The sequence below is a fragment of the Diceros bicornis genome, chromosome 18 (genome assembly GCF_020826845.1).
Source record: "Diceros bicornis minor isolate mBicDic1 chromosome 18, mDicBic1.mat.cur, whole genome shotgun sequence".
Taxonomy (NCBI): domain Eukaryota; kingdom Metazoa; phylum Chordata; class Mammalia; order Perissodactyla; family Rhinocerotidae; genus Diceros; species Diceros bicornis.
In genome coordinates this window covers 24,038,244-24,059,205 of record NC_080757.1, presented here as the reverse complement: position 1 = coordinate 24,059,205, position 20,962 = coordinate 24,038,244, and the positions used below count along the sequence as shown (strand labels likewise).

The following is a 20,962-nucleotide window of genomic DNA, read 5'->3' as shown; positions in this document are numbered from 1 at the left end:
TACTTGGGTTCAAAATGTTAGCTACCACTCCCTACTGAGGATTATGCTTCTCAGGAACATAATGTTGATCGAAAAAGGCAACCATAAAAAGAGGCTCAAAGAGAATACACATAGTATCGTTCCAGCTACTATAGGTGCATAACAAATTATCCCAAAACTCAGTTGCATAAAATAACCATTTATTATACTCATGGATCCTGAAGGTCCCCGAATACAGACAGCGCACAGCAGGGAAGCCTTGTCTCTGTTCCATTCACTTGCAGCTGGTGTGGCTTGAAGGTTGGAGTTCCAATCATCTGAAGTTTCTCTCACCCACGTGTCTGAGGTTGATGGCAGGGAGACTTCAACAGCTGAGAGTTCCTTACTCCTCCCCCCCCCCACGTCCCCTCCCTCCCTCCCCTCATCATGTTTTAAAACATGGCTTCTGTGCATTTCAAAAGCTGTAGGTTCCGGAGACAGGTTTTAGATGTGAGGAACTGAAGAAACACGTATTACCATAATTACCATAAAAAAGGGGCCCGAGAAAAGCAAAGCGGCAGGAGAGCTGTATCCCCTGAGAGATGCCTTTGGAGGTTGGACTAATCATCCCAGAAGGGCCCAAGGTGCTCCTTACACCACGAGGGGTGTGCGTCCGAATGCTGCTCCAGCGGAGCAGCCAGCTCTTCGCTCCTTCGCCCTCTCTGCGCCTTAAGCAGCTCTCGCCAGTCCTCAGCGGCCACTGAGCTTCTCCGCAAGGGGACAGTAGCGCTGCACCGGGAACGCGAGCAGAGCTGGCAGGGTCCGCGTAGGCTCACCCCGCCAGGAGGCTGACCCTTCTTCAGCCGCGCTGAGGCACAAGAAAGACACTCGCGCAAAGGCTCAGGGTCGCTCACTGCGCGCGCGCGGGCACTTCCTGGAACGTCAATTGGCTAACAGAAGGCAGGTTTCTGGAAACTTCGGCCACAGAGGCGCTAAGAGCGGGAAACGGCTGCCGCGGGGGGACTTGAGTGCGCAGAAGGACCCGCGTCCCCTTAGCCGGTGCAGAGCGTGCAGACAGGGACGGTAGCGTGCGCCTCGCCGAGTTCTTTCTTTGTTTTCTTTAAATGACCTTTATTCTTTTAGTTTTACCATGCAGAATATAGAAAATACAGATAAGCAAATACGAAAGGGGAGAGCTCCCGCCGTCACTCACAGATAGACACGTAGGCCTTTTTCGTCTAGTCGCTTGGCGCCCAATTTCGGGAGGCGGGGCGGCGTCGCTATTGGCTGGGCGCGCTGTCAGGCGCGCTCACCCGCTCGCCGGCAGGCTGGGGCGCTCTCGCTGCTGTAAGGGATCGTGCGGCCCGGGAGCAGCGCGCGGGTAAGTTTGGCCCCTTCCATTGCCAAATATTCGAACTTCAGCTTCTTATCCCCCTGAGGTCTAGTCTGCTGGCTCCCGGACGTGGTGGGGCGCCCCCAGCACAAGCCCCACCCCCACCCCGCTCCCCGGGAGACCCCTGGCTGGTTTCTCTCCGGTTTGGGAGCCTTGGCCCTCTGCCTGTCGTCTCAGTAGCAACTTCTAGCCAAAATTGCGGGCTCTTAAGGACTGGGATCCGGACACTTGCGAGGTTGGGGTCAGGGCAGGACGTCTGCCTCTGCTTGGGCCCGGAAGTGCCTTAAAGAGCCTTGGGGATAGGAGGCTGCGGGTTCTTCAGTGTCACAGCGGGGGCTCGTGAGGCGGGAAGAGCAGCGTGCTGTATGGACAGGTCGGGCAAGTGCAGATCTCCAGAGCCCCTTGGAGGTACTCTGCACTCCTGGAGTCCTGAAATGAGGGGATTTGGGGAGTGGGCTCTGTACGTAAAATGTGGCTGACCAGTCACTGATGAACTCTCTTCTAGACCCAGAAAGAGACCTCAAGCACTGTAGAGCCCTTCCAAGGTTTATAATCTAGAAGTGGGGAAAGATGAGAACCATGCCCTCCTAAACTAACTACAAAGTGCTGTACGGGGAGCCAAAGAAGGCACCATGCGTTTGTTCCCCAGGAGGTAGTTCTTGTCACTCGCGTCCCACCTTTCTGTGCAGTTCCCACCAACCTGCATTCTGGCATACCTCTAAGGAGATGTGAATGCTGTCCCCTTTCCCATTAAAATAGCTTACAACACAGACTAAATCTCAAACCTGGGTGTGATACAGTTTTCCTCATAATCAAAAGTATAAAAGATTTCAGAGGAAACAACTAATCTGTAAACCTAGATCCAAGGTTCAAGGTGAGGTCAATTGTATTTTAGGCCCTAGGGATTTGGAAACTCCAGTCTCCAGCATATTTTCGGAGGATTTTGTTCCATATGTGTGCCTGAAGGTAGTGGTTTTGAACCATAGAAAGTTTTACATAGCTACAGTGTTGGACTAGTATGGCCAGGATCCCATGCTAACCCATAAGCCCAAGCTCCTGTGGGTTCCAGGTTTCCCCGAGTTATGGGAAAGCATCCTCCTTAAGCACTTTAGGGGTGAGATGTGCACATGGTGGGTGAACCAAAAGGGTTCACCTATGGCAGGGCCTGATGCAGAAGGTGCTAGAAGGTGGGCTGGGAGGAAAAGTGAGAGGACTCTAGTTACAGAGGCTGCAAGAAGAAATTGAGAGCAGGGGCTGCTTGGCAGGGCTTGCATTACCAGAAGATAGTAGGACTGGGGCTGTGTTGCTGGGCGTAAGTGGAACTGATTCCCTGCAGACTTTTGGGATAGAGATGGAGAGTCTCTTCTATCAGGTCAGCAGGAAAGATGGACCCACATTTGAGGCGGCCCTCATGTGTAAGAAGTATGAAGAAGTTTGGTCTAAAGAACACTAATTGTGCTATTATACTATGGAGAAAGGACAGCATGGCAGGAATACACATCTCCCTCTGCTTTTTTGTGTAACTATGCCACATTAAGACTATTATTAAGTTTTAAACTTAAATGACTGTGCTTACCTGGCTTTATTGTTGTTCATCTACCAAGAGTGGAGACTTCTGTTAGTTTCTCTTTTTTTGGCACCCCTCAGGGTCATGTTCAAAAGCTTTCTGTTAGGGACTCAGTCCACAGGGCCTATTTGAATGAATGACTAAGTCTTCAGATCTCTTAGGGAGGCAGCTTAGTTCTGGCTTAGCTCTGAGTTTTTTGGCACCCCTTTAAAGGTATAGAGCAGAACGCTGTGATCCTCCCCGAGATAAAGTCGCTAGAGAAAAATCTCGTATAATTCTTGAGGAAACCACTTGCCAATGTATACCAAGATCTTTAAATATTTCATCACTTGATCCAGTAATGCAACTTTTAGAAACCTCTCTCTGTGTGTATACACTTTATATACACACACAATTTTAGGTTATTTGTGCACCTAAGATCAAGTATAACCTCATGTTTTAGCCTGAACTTTGATTTCCACAGATTCAGACTCTTTCTTCACTTATATGACTTTTCCCTTGTGGGGCTCCATTCCTACAGAAACGAGGCAATTTGGCTTCTTTTCTGTCTGCTTGTTCTGGCCTCCTATTCCCCATCCCAAGATCTTTACATATGTTTGAACCATATTTGTATAGAGACTTGAAGTACTTTGCCTACTTTGTCAGGGATCGTAGACTCAATGCAAATTAGGAGATGTGATTAGCATATCAAAGCCTCAGTATAACTGATCCAAGGTCCTAGTATAGTTATATTGAACAGTTGAAAGCAACTTCAATTCTCAGATGTAGGGGAATAGTTAAATAATGGTATATTAATACTCTATATGAATTATGCAGACGTTAACAAGGTTTTTAAAGAATAGCTAATGATTATCTTACAAAAATGACTATGTATGATATATTATTACGTGGAAAAGCAAGATTCAAAACTGTTTATCTATTTTCGTGTCTGGCAGTATGGCAGACCATGACAAACTCTCCCACTGAAAAAAACTCGTCGTGTTGGGTAAAATGTTAAAAGAATAAAAAATAGCTTACATTTCCAACTCATTTTGTGAAGCTACTATAACCTTGATACCAACATCTGTCAAGAATAATATGAGAAAGAAGAATTTTGAGACAATCTCACTCATGATCATAGATGCAAAATCTTAAAATATTAGCAAATCAGAATCAATATTAAGAAATGATTACAGAAGTGATGTCAGCAAGACGGTGGACTAGGAAGCCCTAACCCTTCATTTCCCCATGGAAACATAAAAAACAAGCAGAAACTGGCTGAACCAATAGTCAAAGGTCTAAAGCAACCAAGTAGATGCCCAGTCAAGAAAATGCTACCTTCAAAACTGTAGGAAATTTCATGAAGTTTTTACTTGTCCTTGCCTCCACTCCTCCCGGGCATGGCAAGGTCTTGGTCTGGAGGAGGTAGCAGCCCAGTTCCCAGTGCCCTCCCTTAAGCAGTGGCAGAACAGTGTTTTTTTGCAGTGTTCTATCCTGTGTGGGGCTGCTTGAGGGATTGGTCTCTGTATCACCTAACTCAGAGCTCAGGTGGCGAAAAGTGGCAGGCACTGCTCATGAAAGTTGCAAGGAGACTATAGACTTGCAGATGCCTGGGACAAAAGATGAGAGCTGGAGACATAAAATAACCATCTAAAGCTTGGAGCAGGAGCTGGGGTGAGATTCTTTGGGAAATGATGACATTGAAAAGAAGCCATGGGCATGGAGGAATTGAGAAAGTCACAGGCAGGACTCATGTTCAGAAAAGACCTGAGAAGACCTTAAGCTTTCATGTGAGGCTGATTTCCTATGCTCAGAGCATGCCCAGCTAATCAGTGAAGGACTGCCTTGGCACAGAGCCAGCCTTCAAAGACTGGAAGAAATGGCTGCACCCAATTTTCAACAAAAACTCACAAGGGATACAAAGAAACAAGGAAACATAGCCCATGCAAAAGAAGAAAGTGAAATGGCAGAACTTGTCCCTGAGGAAGCCCAGATATTAGACATACTAGATGAAGACTTTGAAACAACTGTCTTATGTATGCTCAAAGAGCTAAAGGAAAAAAATGGACAAAGAACAAAAGAAATCAGGACAATAATATATGAGCAAATTGAGAATATCAACAAAAAAATAGAAATTATAAGAAGAAAACAAACTCTGGATCTGAAAAATACAATAACTGAATTGAAAAAAATCACTAGAGAGGTTCAACAGCAGATGTGAGAAGGTATAAGAAAAAAATCAGTGAATTTTAAGAGAGGACAATTGAAATTATCAAGGCTGAGGAGCAGGAAAAAAAAATGAAGAAAAGCAAACAAAGCCTTACAGACTTGTGGAATACTATCAAAGGGACCAATATACATATTATGGGAGTCCAGAAGAAGAAGAGAGAAAGAAGCAGAGAGATTATTTGAAGAAATAATGGCTGAAAACTTCTTAAATTTGATGAAAGATGTGAATCTACAGATCAAGTAGCCCAACAGATTCCAAGTAGGATAAACTCAGAGACCCACATCAAGACACACTATAATCAAACAATTAAAAGCCACAGTCAAAGAGAATCTTGAAAGCAGCAAGAGAGAAACAACTCATTGTGTACAAGGGATCTTTAGTAAGATTAACAGCCAATTTTTCAGCAGAAACTTTGGAGGCCAGAAGGCAGTGGGGTGATGGATTTAAAATGCTAAAAGAAAAAACAAAACCTATCCACTGAGATTTCTATATCTGGCAAAACTGTCTTTCAAAAATAAAGGAGAAATTAAGATATTCCCAAACAAATGCTGAGGGAGTTTGTTACCACTAGACCTGCCCTATATCAAAATATAAAAGTCTTTGGTAAAGGAAAATACATGGACAAATATATATATAAACAAGTATTATTGTAATTTTGGTTTGTAGCTCCATTTTTAATTTTCTACAGGATTTAAAAGACAAGTATGTAAAAAATTATAAATATATTTTAATAGTACACAGTATATAAAGATACAAGTTGTGACATCAGTAACATAAAGTGAGGGAGGAATGAGTTGTAAAGAAGTAGAGTTTTTCTATGCAATTGAAGATGAGTTGGTATCAATTTAAAACAGATTATCATAACTTTAGGATGTTATAAGTAATCTCTATGGTACCTGCAAAAAAATGTGTAGAATATACACAAAAGGAAATGAGAAGGAAACTAAAACATATCACTACAAAAATCAATTAAATTCACCAAGATAGATCACATTCTAGTCCATAAAACACTTCTTAACAAATGTAAAAGAAGAGAAAAAATACAGTGTCTGCTCTCAGACCACAATGGAATTAAGCTAGAAATAAATAACAGAAAGATAACTAGACAATCCCAAACTATGTGGATATTAAACAATATACTTCAAATTTACATGACTCTAAGAACAAATTTCAAGAGAAATTAAAAATTATTTTGAACTAAATACAACTTATCAAAATTTGTGGGATGCAGCAAAAACAGTGTTTGGAGGGAAATTTATAGCATTGAATGTATATATTAGAAAAGAAGAAAGATCTAAAATCAGTAATCTAAGTTTCTACCAAAGGGAACTAGAAAAAGAAGAGCAAATTATATCCAAAGTAAGCAGAGAAAAGAAGTAATAAGAATTAGAGCTGAAATCAATGGAATTGAAAACAGGAAATCAATAGATAAAAGCAACAAGACCAAAAGCTGGTTCTTTGAAAAGATTAATGTAAGCAATAAGCCTCTTGCCAGGCTAACTAAGAAAAAAAGAGAGAGGACACAAATTACTAATATCAGAAATGAAAGAGGAGACATCACTACAGACGCCATGGACATTAAAAAGATAATCAAAGAATACTATGAACAATTCTGTGTCCACAAATTTGATAACTTAGATGAAACAGACCAATTCCTTGAAAGACACAATCTGCCAAACTCACACACACAAAAATAGACAATTTGAATAGGCCTATGTCTATCAAAGAAATTGAGTCAATAATTAATAACCTTCCAAAACAGAAAGCACCAGGCCCAGATGGGTTTGCTGGTGAATTATATCAAACATTTATGGAAGACATTATACCATTTTTTAACAATCTCAGAGGATAGAAGGAAAGGGAATACTTCTTTACTTATTCTGTGAAACCAGCTTTACTCTAATACCAAAATCAGGAAAAGATATTACGAGAAGGGAAAACTACAGGCTAATATCTCTCATGAACATATATGCCAAAATCCTTAACAAAATGTTAGAAAATTTAATCCAACAGTGTATGAAAAGAATTATACACCATAACCAAGTGAGATTTATGCCAGGTGTGCAAGGCTGGTTCAACATTTGAAAATTGATCAGTGTAATCCATTACATCAGAAGGCTAAAGAAGAAAAATTACATACTCATATCAGTATATGCAGGAAAAGCATTTGACAACATCCAACAGCCATTCATGATAAAAACTCAGTAAACTAGCAATAGAGGGGAACTTCCTCAACTTGATAAATAATATCTACAAAAAACCTACAGCTAACCACATACTTAATGGTGAGAAACTTGAAGCTTTCCCACTAAGATCAAGTACAAAGCAAAGATGTCCTCTCTCACCCCTCCTTTTCAACAATGTATTGGAAGTCCTTGCTACTGCAATAAGACTAGAAAAGAGAATAAAATACATACAGATTGTGAAGGAAGAAATAAAACTGTATCTGTTTGCAGATAACGCGACCATCTATGTAGAAAATCCAAAAGAATCAACAACAAAAGGAAAACAAAAACTCCTGGAACTAATAAGCAATTATAGCAAAGTTGCAGAATACAAGGTTAATGTACAACAGTCAGTCACTTTCCTATATACCAGCAATAAACAGGTGGAATTTGGAATTAAAAACACAATACCATGTACATTAGCACTGCAAAAATGAAATATTTAGGTACAAATCTAACAAAATATGTAAAAGATCTATATGAAGAAGACTGTAAACCTCTGATGAAAGAACTCAAAGAATAGCTAAATAAATGAAGAGATATTCCATGTTCATCAGTAGAAAGACTCAATATTGTCAAGATGTCACTTCTTCCCAACTTGATCTATAGATTCAATACAATCCCAATCAAAATCCCAGAAGATATTTTGTGGATATCAACAAACTGAATAGCCAACACAATATTGAAGAAGAACACAGTTGGAGGACTGACACTACCTGACTTCAAGAAAGTACTATAGCTTCAATAAAGCTACAGTAATCAAGGCAGCATGGTATTTGTGAAAGAACAGAAATAGGTTAATGGAACAGTATAGAGAACCCGGAAATAGACCCACATAAATATGATCAACTAGTCTTTGACAAATGAGCAAAGGCAATATAATGGAGCAAATATAGTCTCTTCAACAAATGGTGCTGGAACTACTGGACATTCACATGCAAAAAAAAAAAAAAAAAGAATCTAGACACAGAAATTAACTCAAAATGGATCACAGACCTAACAATAAAATTCAAAACTATAAAACTCCTAGAAAACAGTGTAGGAGAAAACCGAGGTGGCCTTGGGTATGGTGATGACCTTTTAGATACAACACCAAGGGTGCGATCTATGAAATAAAGAATTTGATAAGCTGGACTTCATTAAAATTAAAAACTTCTGCTCTACAAAAAACATCATCAAGAGAATGAGAAAACAAGGCATAGACTGGGAGAAAATATTTGCAAAAGATGTATCCGATAAAGTACTGTTATCCAAAATATACAAAGAACTCTTAAAACTCAACAATAAGAAGACATCCCGATTACAAAATGTGCCAAAGACCTTAACAAACATTTTACCAAAGAAGATGTACAGGTGGCAAATAAGCATATGAAAAGATGCTCCCCATCATTTGTCATCAGTGAAATGCAAATTCAAACAACAAGATACCACTACACACCTATTAGAATGGCTAAAATTTGGAACACTGACAACGCCAAATGTTGGCAAGGAAGTGAAGCAACAGGAACTCTTATCCATTGCTGGTGGGAATGTCAATTGGTACAGCCACTTTGGAAGATAGTTTGGCAGTTTCTTACAAAATTAAGCATACTCTTACCATACAACCCAGCAGTCATGATCTTTGATATTTACCCAAATGAGTTGAATTCTTATGTCCACACAAAAACCTGCACAGGGATGTTTAGCAGCTCTATTCATAATAGCCAAAGCTTGGAAGCAACCAAGATGTCCTTCAGTAGGTGAATGAGGAACTGTGGTATGTCCAGACAATGGAATATTCTTCAGTGCTAAAAAGAAATGAGCCATGAAGCCATGAAAATACATGGAGGAAGCTTACATGCATATTACTTAGTGAAAGAAGCCAATTTGAAAAGGCTATATATTGTATGATTCCAACTATATGACATTCTGGAAAAGGCAAAACTGTGGAGATAGTAAAAAGATCAGTGGATGTCAGGGATTGGAGGTTGGGGAAGAATGAAGAGGCAGAGCACAGAGGACTTTTAGAGCAGTGAAAACACTGTGTGATAGTATAATACTATTCATGTTATTATTATGTTATTATTGCATTATGTTATTATACGTTTGTCCAAACTCATAGAACATACAACACCGAGAGTGAAACCTAAGGTAAACTATGCAGAAAAAAATTAATTAAACACAAAGGAATGCAGTAAGGGAGAAAATAAGGGCCAAAAAAATCTATAACCTATAGAAAACATGTAACAAAATGGCAGAATTTACTTCCCTATCAGTAATTACTTTCAATGTAAATGGATTATTTTACCCAATCAAAAGACATAGATTAGCAGAATAGATTTAAAAAAAAATACCCAGCAGGGGCTGGCCCTGTGATGTAGTGGTTAAGTTCACATGCTTCGCTTCAGAGGCCCAGGGTTTGCAGTTTTGGATCCCGGGCATGGACTTACGCACCCCTCATCGAGCCATGCTTGGGCAGTGTCCCACCTACAAAATAGAGGAAGATGGGCATGGATGTTAGCTCAGGGCCAATCTTCCTCAGCAAAAAGAGGAAGATTGAAAGATGGAAAAAGTTATTTTGTGCAAATAGTAACCAAAAGAGAGCAGAGGTGGCTACACTGATATCAAAGGACACTTTAAGTCAAAAATAGTTACAAGAGCCAAAGAAGGACGTTATATAATGATAGAAGGATCAATTCACCAAGACTATGTGATAGTTATAAACATGTATGCACTAAACATCAGTGCTCCTAAATATATGAAGCAAACATTAATAGAATTCTAGGAAGAAATAGACAGCTCTATAATAATGGTGGGAGTCTTCAGTATCCCACTTTTAATAATGGATAGAACAATCAGAGAAGATCAGTAAGGAAATAGAAGACTTGAACAACACTATAAACCAATTGGACCTAACAGATATATCCATTCAACAATAACAGAATATATATTCTTTTCAAATCACATGGAACATTATCCTAGACCACATGTTAGGCCACAAAACAAGTATTAACAAATTTAAAAAGATCAGAATCATACAAAGTATCTTTTCTGATCACAATATAATTAAACTAGAAATCAATAATACAAGCCAAAACTGGAAAAATCACAAATATGTGAAAATTAAATAACACTCTTGAGCAACCAATAGGACAAAGAGTAAATCACAAGGGAAATTAGAAAATATCTTGAGAAAGACAAAAACAGAACATACTAAGACTTATGGGATACAGCAAAAGCAGTATAAGAAGGAATTTTATAGCAGTAGATGCCTACATTAAAAAAGAAGAAAGATCTCAAATCAACAACCTAATTTTACACCTCATAAAAAAGAACACACTAAACCCAAAGTTAGCAAAAGGAAGGAAATAATAAAGATTAGAGCAGAAATAAATGAAATAAAGAATAGAAAAACAATAGGAAAAAAATCAATGAAACTAAGAATTGGTTTTTTGAAAAAAATCAACAAAATTGACAAACTTTACCTATACTGACAAAAAAAAAGAAAACTGAAATAACTAAAATCAGAAATGAAAGAAGGGACATTACTACCAATTTTACAGAAACAAAAAGGACTATAAGAGAGTACTGTGGACAATTGTACACCAACAAATTGGATAACCTAGATGAAATAGACAAATTCTTAGAAACACAACCTATCAAGACTGAATCAGGTGGAACTGGAAAATCAGAATAGATCTATAACTAGTAAAGGGACTGGATCAGTAATCAAAACCCTCCCAACAAAGAAAAGCCCTGGACTAGGTGGTTTTGCTGGTGAATTCTATCCAGGCAAATAATTTTTGTGGGGTCTGTGCCAATGTAAACAATTTAAGTTGACTAAAACCAGCACATCAGCACCATTCTGGCAATTAAGTCTCACTCAATCTTGTGAAAGAAATACTGCTCCAGCCAATGAGGGTGATCCACTTGCCAGGGTGTCTTAGTCCGTTCATGCTGCTCTAACAAAATATCGTAAACTGGGTGACTTATAAACAAGAGAAACTTATTTCTCACAGTTTTGGAGGCGAGGAAGTCCAGATTAAGGTGTTAGCACATTTGGTGTCTGGAGAAGGCCCCTTTTCTGGTTCATAGATGGCTGTCTTTTCTCTGTGTCCTCACATGATGGGGGGAGCCAGGCAGCTCTCTGGGGACCTTTTATAAGAGTACTAATACCATTCATGAGGGCTTCACCCTCATGATCTAATTACCTCCCAAGGACCCCACCTCCAAACATCATAACATTGGGGATTAGGCTTCTACATATGAATTTTGAGGAGACACAAACATTCAATCTATAGCACCAAGTTATGCTCCTGGAACCAGGACCCAGCTGTGAGGTCCCAGGACAACTCAATAGGCATGAGTCCTAGGGCTCCTTGGGTAGAGGGCCACTGAGCTCTGCAAAGGGAAGAAATGAGGACCTGGGCCCATGCGGTTTTGTCCAGGGTTGGGCACCTTTCCAGGATGACACTGCTGGCTCTAACTGGTCCCAGGCACTGGAAGGGGCTCAGAAAATTTCAAGGAAGGCATTCCAGAACATGGAGAGTGCTCTGCACCCTCTGAGGTTCAGAGTCCAAGGCAGGAACCAGGCCACAAGCCTTTCCTCCTTGTGTGCTAAGTGATTAGGAGCCCTCACTTATTTCTTCCCTAGTTTGAAAGTGACTTCTCTGGACTCTTCAGTGCTCTGTTTCTGAAGATTTCCCCTAGATCCATGGTAAGATTAGATCATCTGAAAAATAAATTTTGTCTATGACTGGAGTTATTGCTACTAGAGAAAGTCAGAGCCTGGGGTGTAGGTCAGAATCAACCAGCCCCCAGTGACCTTCATCCTGGTGTCCCAAATCATTAGGAGCCCTCACCTGATTTCCTGTATTTTGAAAACAACTGCTCTGGACACTCTAGTGCTCTCTTTCTAAAGATTTCACTAGTTCCACGGTGAGTTTAGTGCCCAGTATGGATACAAAGTTCTGTGGGAGTCCTGAGTAGAGAAGGACAGACATGGGAGTTCTGGGAAGGATGAGAGAAGTTTGTCAGGTGACAAAAGTCGAGGAGGGCATTGGAGTCTCAGAGCACACCTGTGAAAAGGCACAGAGGCCCCAGGTCACATGGGGAGTGGTGACTATTCTGGTGCACATGGAGTGGTGGCATTCACTGAACACCTAGTCTGGCCCCTGTAATTTGCTGAGTGTCATGTGGACTATATGTTTCTCTTTTTCTTCTATATGGAATGGTCAGGATTGGCATATGGATTTTCTTGATCTCACCCCAATTGTCCAAATGGTCTGGGGCCCCAAAATTATTGTTGTGTCTTAGCTCTGGCTTCTATTACAAAAACACCATAGACTGGGTGGCTTATAAACAACAGAAATTTAATTTTCAGAGTTCTGGAGGCTGAGAATTCCAAGATCAGGGTGCCAGCATGGTCAGATTCTGGTGAGGAGCCTCTTCTGGTTGCAGACTACCAACTTCTCGTTGTAGCCTCAAAGGATGGAGAGCAGAGAGGGGAAGCAAGCTCTCTTGTGATTCTTCTAAGGGCACTAATCTTATTCATGAGGGCTCCACTCTCATGACCTCATCCGTTCCTAATTACCTCCCAAAGGCCCCACCTCCTAATACCATCACATGGTGGGGGAGGGTTCAACATATGAATTTTGGAGGGACACAAATGTTCAATCCTTAACAGTTGCTTACATATGATCAGGAATTTATAGAGACAGAAGTGATATCCACAGTCTGCAGCTGAGCCTCTGCAGGACACTGGTCCAGCAGTGGACAGGAATATTCTGACCCCTTTATAACCTTTCCTAGTGTTGTGTTTGCTACCTGTGATGGACTCTACTCTCAACTGTTTCTAGGCCATCTATGGCAAAGCAGTGATCTCAGTAGAACTTAAAGGGACAGAGCTGATCAATTAGGGATACTTATACTAAAGTAGGTGTTTTGTATATAAGGATTTTACCTCATTGAAAATATGTGGATACCTGATAGGAAAAGGGCACAGTGACTTGGCCCACCTTGCTTAAGATCTATGGCTAAAATGTGTGAATCTAATTCATCCTTGCAAGAAGGAAAAATTATTCTCATGGCATGTTGTTGGATGTCCTTGGATCCCCACTTAGAATTTTCTGAAAGGATTTCCCAATTAAAGGAGAGAACTAATTAAGGTAAAAACTGAAATTATTAAAAGAAAAGTAAAAGAAAATTAGAAATAATATATAAAACTAAAACTTGCTTCACTGAGATCCAAAACCTAGATAGGCTCCTCAGGGGCTTATGTAAGGAAAGGAGAGAGAACACAAGTTATACAATATTAGGGATTAGAAAGGAGATTTAAACACAGATAAAGATGAGATTAAAGCGATTAGAAGAAAATCATACAAAACTATGGAAAAAATTCAAAAACTTAGTACGAGTAGAAATTATTACAGTCTCACCTCAAAATCTGTCCCACAAAGTTACTTCCTACCTGTATCTTTACTGTGGCATTTAGTGGAATCTATACAGCAAAGGGTTTTGCTGGATTTGCCTCTCAATACAGAATTGGCGGTGTCTCCTGCTCAAGTCCTAGTCTAATGACTCTGTCTGTTTTACAGAAAAAGATTTCTGCTTGGAAGTTAAACAGCTACTGGGAAAATGGATATCAGTATTGATTTGGAAACTGACTGTCCTGAGCTGGTTCTGTATGTGGGAAGAGTCACTCTTGGGGAGAAGAACAGAAATAAAATGAATCCTCAACTGAGAAAAATGCAGAATTATAAAATCTCACAAGCTGTGTGTGGTAAAGTGAATTCTGGAGGGGGAGTGATCAAGGCTAAAATTGAGAATGAAAACTATAGTTTCAAAAGTGATGGAATAGGATTAGATTTGGAAAATTCTTTTCAGAATATGCTTCTGTGTGTTCCTAAATACCTAGACTTCATGCAGCAAGGTAACTACTTTCTGATTTTTGTCAAATCATGGAGCTCACAAATCACTGGTATGAAAATTGTCACCCTGAGCTCCAATTTGTACAAAAGGGATGTGACATCTGTAAATGTCATGAGTCCCATGGCTGCACTGGACTTCCTCAAAGACAGGAAAGAAAGTGGAGAGTGGTTGTCTATAAAACATTTATCGCCTCCAAAGAGATTCCGTTTTGATGTACAAGAAGAAAGTAACATAGAGGCCTTGGCTGCTGACGTTTTTAACAGGACGCGACTTAGGTACAAAGGAAAACTCATCTTTACTGAATCCACACATGTTGAAATGAAACAATTCTCAACAGAATAGTGGTTTCAACACATTAAAGAGATTCTTCCTCAACATGTTTCTGCATTTGCAAATACTGATGGGGGATATTTGTTTATCAGTGTGAGTGAAGATCAACAAGGAAACATCCATCAGGAAGTTGCCTGTCTATCACTTCTGTGGGAGGAATAGGGAGATAAATTACTCGTGCAAATTCCTTGAAGTATATGATGAAGGACGTGTTTGTGGGTATGTTTGTGCTCTCAAAATAGAGCGATTCTGCTGTGCAGTGTTTGCTAAAGACCTGGATTCCTGGTGTGTGGAAGACAACCGTGTGAGGCAGATAACCGTGAATGAATGGATCCAGTTCATGGTGGATGCTGAACCAAGTGAGGAACGACCAAGTGAGGAATTTCTGATACTTTCTTTTTTTTTTTTTGGGAGGAAGATCAAACCTGAGCTAACATCTATGCCAATCCTCCTCTGTTTTTGCTGAGGAAGACTGGCCCTAAGCTAACATCTATTGCCAATCCTCCTCTTTTTTTTCCCTTTTTTCTCCCCAAAGCCCCAGTAGATAGTTGTATGTCATAGTTGCACATCATTCTAGTTGCTGTATGTGGGACGCCGCCTCAGCATGGCTGGACAAGCAGTGCGTCGGTGCGCGCCCGGGATCCGAACCCAGGCCGCCAGTAGCAGAGCACACGCACTTAACCGCTAAGCCATGGGGCCAGCCCCAGGAATTTCTTATCCTTAGAAATAAGGATACATTTGGCAAGGGTGGCAGGAAGATTTTTCCTTTGGGATTTGGGGCAAGATCAGTAGTCCTCAGATTTCAACACCTAATTTACGAATCTCTGGTGGCTACAGTCAATAGTTCACTCTCTCTTCTTTTCTTCTACCTGCTTAGAAGATAGCGATTCCTTACAGAAAGCACATTATCTTCTCTCAGTAGCACTACCTGTTACAAAGATCCGATTAACCCTGTGTTTCTTCCCTACCAGCGCTTTATGCACTTTCAAGGAAAGCCTGTTCAGTCCTCCTCCTTGTTCTTTCTAAGCTCAGTTTCAGGAACTGACCATTTCTTTCTCTCAGGAATGCTTGCCTCTTTTGTTTACTTGCTCCTTCATCTTTCTTTACCCCTTTCCATTTATTTCCCTTAAAACCTCTTCCTCTCCTGTCTTTTCCATTTGTGATGCAAAATGTAACCCTGAATTGGACTATTGGACTAAGAAAAGAAAAATGCTGGTATTTCATTTGATTTTGGAAAAGGAAAGCCTCGAATGAAATTAGGCCAGCACTAGTAACTTCTAAAATCTCTGAAAACACAAGCTTCTTCCTTAGAATCTGCACAAAACTCAGCTCTCCTTCACTAGCCATCACATCTAATTTTAATTGCTTTTAAAATGAACCCACTTGCATGGTAACGGATTCAATTATGATTAAAACATTTTTCCTATTAATTTTCATTCCAGGTATAGTATGTTTCAGCAGCATCAAGGATTAAATTTAAAATTTGTGTCTAACCTAGGAATCTAACCACAACATCTAACAATATTTCTATTGGGAAAACGGGGTTAGATCTATGCGGACTTTTGGTAAACTATGCATTAGTCAGTTGAGGGTCTCCTTTGTGGCAAATTAAGAATGTATTTTTGTTTTTTAAGACTTTTCCAGGTTATTTGAAGAGATGAGCCTTCAACAAAGTATGTCATCACCTATTCCCCAGAGTCGGCCTGTTTATAATGGTAAGAATTCGGAAAGTCAGCAGCAGAGATGCCACCTTGCAGGTAGTTTAATTCTGGTTCCTTGGACTTCTTGGTGTGAATATGCTCAAGTGTCCTTCTCTTTAGATCAGCTTTCTCTTGATATTTGACACCAAAGCACACTCTGGTGTTTATGGGAATACTTAGATGTTTTTAGTCATTGATTATGTCCAAGTGTAATTCTGTAGATTTTGATTAGACTTTTCTTGGTGTAATAGGAACTCGTTTAATTGAAAGTAAGAGAAACTCAACTCAGTTTAGTTTAAACAAAAAAGGAAGTATATCGTGTCAACTGGGAAGTCTAGACTGGGCCCCAGCTTCACACATGGCTATATTCCGTTACTGAAGAAATGCCTTCAGTACTCAGTATCTCTGATTTGTCTGTTTTTGTTTATGGGCAACATGTTTTCTACTATCTGAACAGTGTTCCCTTGAATATTCTTGTTCAGTCTTCTAGCACATATTTGCAAGAGTTTCTCTTAGGTGCACACCTAGAAGTAGAATTGCTGGGTCAGGAGGTATGTGGACATTCAAGCAATAAGCTAACGCCAAATTGTTTTTCAAAGTAGGTGGGTCACTTTACTCCCATCAACAGTATATTAGAAATGCCACATCTTCTGCAGTTGTCAAACTTCTCATCGTCTTTCTTCTCCTCCTCTTTCTCATCCTCCTGCTTCCCAGTCAAAAGGTATAAAATGGTATCTCTTTGTGGAATGCATTTCCCTGATTACTAATTTGGTTGAGCACCTCTTTATATACTTATTGGCTGTATGTCTTTCATCTTCTATGAAATACCTATTCTATCTTTTGCCCATTTTTCTACTAGGGCTTTGTTTTTTTTCTAGTTGATTTGTAGGAGTAATTTACAGATTCTAGAACCCAAATCCTCGTTCGGTCATGGGTATTGCAGATAACAGATGTCTTTTCCAAGTCTGGTGGCTTGCAGTTTCTCTTTTCTTAAGGCATATTATGATAATCAGTAGTTTTATATTTTAGTATAATGAAACTTACCATGTTTTAATTTTGTCGTTTAGTGTTCTTTATGCCTTGTATAAGAGATCCTTCTCTACCCTAAGATTACAAAGATATTTCCCTTCATTTTCTTCTAAAGGTCTTAAAGGTTTGTACTTTACATTTAACATTTAAATCCTCAATCCATCCCTATGAACAGTGATGTAGGGGTGCTACTTCATTTCTTCCATGTGGATAAACACTGTCCCAGTTCCGGTTCCTGAGTAGTTCCAGTTTCCCCGACTGATCTGCCGCCACCTCCAGCATCTTACTGAGTACATCTAGTATAGCCCTATTTCTAGAATCTCTGTTCCGTTCCCTTGGTCGGTTTGTCTGTCCCTACATGCACTACGCTGTCTTAATATTGTAATATTATACTAAGTATCAATATCTGGTAGGGTGAGCCCCCTTACTTTTATTCTTTTTCTTTGAGTGTGTCTTGATAATTTTAGTCATTCAATCGATCATACAAATTTTAGAATCTGCTTAAGTGCCACAAAAAAACCCTTTTGGGATTTTGATTGCAGTTATATTGAATCTGTAGATAGATTTGGGAAGAAATGACATATTTACATCGGTCAGTCTTTGTATTCTTGAACATAGGAAATCTCTCCACTTATTTATATCTTCTTTAATGTCTTTAAAGTTTTATAAATTTCTGTATACAAGTTTTATACATCTTTTGTTACATTTATTACTAGGTTCTTTTAATTTTTGTTGTTATAAATGATATTTTTCTTTGAAAGTTACATTTTCTAATTGTTTGTTGCTGGTGTGTAGAAATGCTGTTGATTTTATATTACACCACCTTGTTAGACTTTCCTTGTATTTCCTTGTATTTCCAATTTTTCCATAGATATTTTTTGTGTGTGTGTGAGGAAGATCAGCCCTGAGCTAACATCCATGCCAATCCTCCTCTTTTTTGCTGAGGAAGACTGGCCCTGGGCTGACATCCGTGCCCATCTTCCTCCACTTTATATGGGACGGCACCACAGCATGGCCTGACAAGCAGTGCATCTGTGCGCGCCCAGGATCCAAACCCGGGCCGCCAGCAGCGGAGTGCGCGCACTTAACCGCTATGCTACGGAGCCGGCCCCCCATAGATCCTTTTTATATTCTTTATAAACAATTACAAAATATTTTGTTTCCTTATGCTTTTAATTTTTATGCTTTGTACTTTTAATTTTTTCCCCAATCTTTATGCTTTTAATTTTTTTCTTGTCTTAATGAACTGATGAGGACTTTCACTGTAATTCTGAATGGAAATTGTCTCTCTTTGACTCTTCAAGAGAATACTTCTGTGACTTTCTCATTTACATTGAAGTTTGCCTTAGGTATTTTTGAATAAACCACTTTTCAGATTAAGGAAGTTCAATGATATACCTAGTTTATTGAACACTTTTTCTTTTTATCATGAATGAATATTGAATTTTATCAAGCACATTTTCTATTTCTGATTACATGATCATATGTTTTTCCCCTTAATTTGTTAATTGACAAATGACATGTTAATGTTTTATGTTAAACCAGTTTTGCATTCCTGTAACAAATCCAAGTGGATATTGGAGTATTATCTCCTTTATACACTTTTGTTCAACTTGCTAATATTTTATTTAGAATTTTTACATCTAAATTCATGAGTGATAAAGGCTCGTAATAGTCCACTCTCTTCCTTTGTCTAGTGTTTGTATCAAAATAACACTGGAATCAGAATGAGTTGGGGATTACTTCTTCTTTTTCTATCCTCTAGAAAAATTTATATAAGATTGGAATAATACATTGCTTGAAATTTGGTAGAACTTGCCTGTAAAACTGTCTGGGCCCTTTGTGAGAAGATGTTTAACTATTTCCAGTTCTTTAACAATTAAAGGATTACCCAGGTTTTCTATGTCCTCTTGAGTTAATTTTGGTAAGTTATATTTTTAAGGAATCTTCATTTCAGCAGCTAGCATTTCACTATCAGTCTGACTTATCTCTCTTTCTTTTTTTTATTTTTATTGCAGTAATATTGGTTTATAACATTGTATAAATTTCAGGTGTACATCATTATACTTCTATTTCTGCATAGATTACATCATGTTCTCTTGTTCACCACCCAAATACTAAGTACAATCCATCATCACACACATGTGCCTAATCATCCCTTTTGCCCTCCTCCCTCTTCCCGTCCCCTCTGGTAACCACCCATCCAATCTCTGTCTCTATGTGTTTGTTTGTTGTTGTTTTCATCTTCTACTTATGAGTGAGATGGTACGGTATTTGACCTTCTCCCTCTGACTTATTTCACTTAGCATAATACCCTCAATGTCCATCCATGTTGTCACAAATGGGGGGATTTCATCGTTTCTTATGGCTGAGTAGTATTCCATTGTGTATACATACCACGTCTTCTTTATCCATTTGTCCGTTGATGGGCACTTAGCTTGCTTCCAAGTCTTGGCTATTGTGAATAATGCTGCAATGAACACAGGGGTGCATGTATCTTTACACATTTGTGATTTCATGTTCTTTGGATAAATACCCAGCAGTGGGATAACTAGATTGTATGGTAGTTCTATTCTTAATTTTTTGAGGACTCTCCATACTATTTTCCATAGTGGCTGCACCAGTTGGCATGCCCACCAACAGTGTATGAGAGTTCCCTTCTGTCCACATCCTATCCAACACTTGTTGCTTCCTGTGTTGTTAATTATAGCCATTCTGATGGGCGTGAGGTGATATCTCATTGTAGTTTTGATTTGCATTTCCCTGATAGTTAATGATGTTGAACATCTTTACATGTCTCTGTTGACCATCTGTGTATCTTCTTTGGAGAAATGTCTGTTCAGGTCTTTTGCCCATTTTTTCATCGGGCTGTTAGTTTTTATGTTGTTGAGATGCATGAGTTCTTTATGTATTTTGGAGATTAACCCCTTATCAGGTATATGGTTTGCAAATATCTTCTCCAAATTGTTAGGTTGTCTTTTCATTTTGTTGATGGTTTCCTTTGCTGTGCACAAGCTTTTTAGTCTGATGTAGTCCCATTTGTTTATCTTTTCTATTGTTTCTCTTATTTCATCTTTCATATTCTTATTTCAGTTTGTCTATTTTTATTTCCTTATGAGAACAAAGCAGATTGGTTTCAAAAATTTACTTGTTTTGTGAATTAAGTGCTTTTCAAACAGTATGCTTTTTCTAGGTATCTTAGGTGTTAATTTTCTGTCTTGTATTCTAATCTAAAATATTTTCGCTAACCCCTTTGGTAGAAAATGTGGTATTTAAGACCTATTAAACAAAAGAGTATTAGGTCAGGTAGATTCAGAGTGCCCCAACCTAGCCCAAGTTGGAGCTCCCCTTCCTTAGAAATTCCGGAGAGCTATATAAACACGATGGACAATGATACCTATAGTGATCTGGGCTGGAACATGTGACCTAGACTGTAGGTCTCCATGGAGCCTTTCCCTTGACCAAGCCGAATTGCCTCTAATTATGAGAAGTTTCTAGAACCTGAGTGCTCAGTTGAGTTGCTGAATATTTATTGTTAAAGTTTATTCCTAGTAATTGCAAGTCTTGTTGCTTTTGGAATGAAATTTTTTTAAATTATATTTTTAAACTATGAATTGCTATTATATAGAAAAATGTTACAGT

The 20,962-nt window shown here is 39.2% G+C and overlaps 1 protein-coding gene and 1 pseudogene across 1 annotated transcript in view; both read left to right on the top strand.

Moving 5' to 3' along the window:
• Positions 1–623: 623 nt before the first annotated feature.
• LOC131417243 (schlafen family member 12-like) overlaps positions 624–20,962 on the top strand; it is a 44,119-nt gene continuing 23,780 nt past the window's right edge. Inside the window, 4 exon segments of the mRNA XM_058560397.1 lie at positions 624–1,339; positions 13,928–14,701; positions 14,703–14,965; positions 16,226–16,306. Of these exon segments, the coding sequence (XP_058416380.1) occupies positions 13,968–14,701; positions 14,703–14,965; positions 16,226–16,306 (1,078 nt within the window). The 5' untranslated portion in view covers positions 624–1,339; positions 13,928–13,967.
• The window catches only part of LOC131417241 (schlafen family member 13-like), a 49,283-nt pseudogene continuing 44,563 nt past the window's right edge, over positions 16,243–20,962 (top strand).